The 2481-nt window shown below is 42.3% G+C and overlaps 1 protein-coding gene across 1 annotated transcript; it reads left to right on the forward strand.

Annotated features, from left to right (window-relative positions):
* The first annotated feature begins 307 nt into the window (after positions 1–307).
* On the forward strand, positions 308–2084 carry LOC112733829 (UDP-glycosyltransferase 91A1). The gene has a single exon (XM_025782921.3). It carries the CDS (start codon positions 471–473, stop codon positions 1944–1946), a length of 1476 nt encoding a protein of 491 aa, XP_025638706.1. The 5' UTR covers positions 308–470; the 3' UTR covers positions 1947–2084.
* Positions 2085–2481: the final 397 nt, after the last annotated feature.

The following is a 2481-nucleotide window of genomic DNA, read 5'->3' on the forward strand; positions in this document are numbered from 1 at the left end:
ATGTCAATATTTTACTTGTTGGTCAAACTTATGCCATCTTTAGCCACCAAAACCAATGCCACCATAGAACTTTCCTCTATATATATATATATATATATATATATATATATATATATATGAGGAGTACTAGGAGGTCAGCAGAATTTGTAATGTTTAGCCATCAATTAGCTATCATCAATATTTTCAATGGTGTGAGATAAGATCTAATGTAAGATTAATCATTTTTCCTTTGATGGTTAAGTGCTGACCAAATTTCAACAAGAGTACTAATCCCCTACTCTCTCTATATATATATATTCAAAAAACTCCATATCACATTTCTATTTCTATATTCGTAAGTCTATATCATGATGCAACCACTGTATTATATTATTGCACCCTGCATATATAAAAGAAGGAAGAAAGAAGACCCTAGGTGTTGTATATAAAATCACAATAGTTTGAAGGTTAAACCATAAAACAACAAAACAATGGTCTTCTCGGATCCTCTTTTACAAGTCGATTATTCCGCCATGGCTAGAGAAGATGAAAAGCTCCACATAGTAATATTTCCATGGCTGGCCTTTGGGCACATCATCCCAAACCTAGAGCTCGCCAAACACATAGCTCAAAAGGGTCACAAAGTCAGCTTCGTCTCAACAACAAGGAACATAGAACGCCTCCCAAAACCGCCGCCAGACTTAGCTTCACTCATCACATACGTGAAGCTCCCACTACCAAAAGTGGACAACCTCCCGGAAAATGCAGAGGCCACCACGGACGTCCCATACGACGTCGTTCAGTACCTCAAGAAAGCCTACGACGCACTCCAATACCCCTTCTCCCACTATCTAGAATCTTCCAACGCGGATTGGATCTTCTACGACTTCGCTGCCTTCTGGGTGCCCTCTCTTGCTTCCAGATTCGGCATGAAAACCGTTTTCTATAGCATTTTCACACCGCCGTTTATGGCTTTTATGGGCCCTGCATCGTATATGATTGATAACGATCCCATCAGGACCAAACCCGAGAACTTCACGGTCCCGCCTCCTTGGGTCCCTTTCTCCTCCACCGTGGCATTCCATTACTACGAGATCATGAGGATCGTTGACTCCGTCTCCGACAACGACTCTGGCACCTCCGACACCTACCGCCTCGGCGCCAGCATCGAGAACTGCGATCTCGTTGCTGTTAGAGGCTGCACCGAGCTTGAACCCGAGTGGTTCCAAATTCTCAGAGATATTTATCGGAAGCCGGTTCTCCCGGTTGGTCAACTCCCAAGCTCGGGTTTCTACGGCGGCGATGAGAACGAGAACGACACGTGGCGAGGGATAAAGGAGTGGCTGGACAAGCAGGTGCATGGGAGAGTAGTGTACGTGGCATTCGGGAGCGAAGCGAAGCCGAGGCAAGAGGAAGTGAACGAGATCGCTCTTGGATTGGAGAAATCAGAGCTTCCGTTCTTTTGGGTGCTTAGGGTTCGTCGGGGAGCTTCCGACACGGAGGTTCTGAAGCTGCCGGAGGGGTTCGAAGAGCGAACGAAGGGGAGGGGAGTGGTGTGGAGGGGTTGGGCGCCGCAGTTGAAGATATTGGGGCATGGAAGTGTTGGTGGGTTCTTGAGTCACTCTGGTTGGACTTCAGTGGTTGAGGCAGTTCAGAACGAAACACCGCTGGTGTTGCTTACGTTTCTTGCGGACCAAGGGATCAACGCCAGGGTGCTTGAGGAGAGGAAGATGGGTTACCCTGTTCCCCGAGACAAATTAAACGGGTCGTTCACGAGTGACTCGGTTGCTCGTTCGGTGAGGCTGGTTGTGCTTGACGATGGTGGAAGGGTTTATAGGGACAATATTAAAGAGGTTAAGGACTTGTTTGTCAATAATCAAAGACAGCAAAAGTATATCCACGAATTGCTATGCCACCTTCGTAGTCATAGCCACCCGACAAAGGGGGATCGCGTATTTCGAGATTGAATCTCATCGTTATTATATGTTGCTGTAGTTTAATGGAAAAAAGGAGGAGAAAGTTTAGCTCACCAGCAACTTTTGTATTTTGTGACTAATATTTAATTATCAAAAGAAAAATAAATGATCCTTTATTATTAGATATAATCTCACACTATTAAAAATACTATTGATTGATAATTACAAAATATAAAAATTGATGGTCCCTAGCGTTCTTCAAAAAATAATGAAGGTATACTAGTAGTCAAATTGCACATTTTTATTTTTAATATTGGATTAACAATGGTATTTTTTTTTAAATTGTGATCTACTGTGGTATTTTTCTAAAATATGGGATGATTTAATTCATGGAGTACAACTTAGACTGTCTGATTTTTAAGAGGTACAAAAATCAGACCGTTCGATTTTCAGATACAAAAATTGGACTGTCCGATTTGTGTTTAAAAAATTAAAAAAATTTGGAGTACACAAATCGGACTCCAAATTTTTTTAAGTTTTTAAACACAAATCGGTGGGTCCAATTTGTGTACCCTAAATTTTTAAA

The sequence above is a fragment of the Arachis hypogaea genome, chromosome 13, assembly GCF_003086295.3.
Source record: "Arachis hypogaea cultivar Tifrunner chromosome 13, arahy.Tifrunner.gnm2.J5K5, whole genome shotgun sequence".
In the NCBI taxonomy this organism is placed as follows: Eukaryota; Viridiplantae; Streptophyta; class Magnoliopsida; order Fabales; family Fabaceae; genus Arachis; species Arachis hypogaea.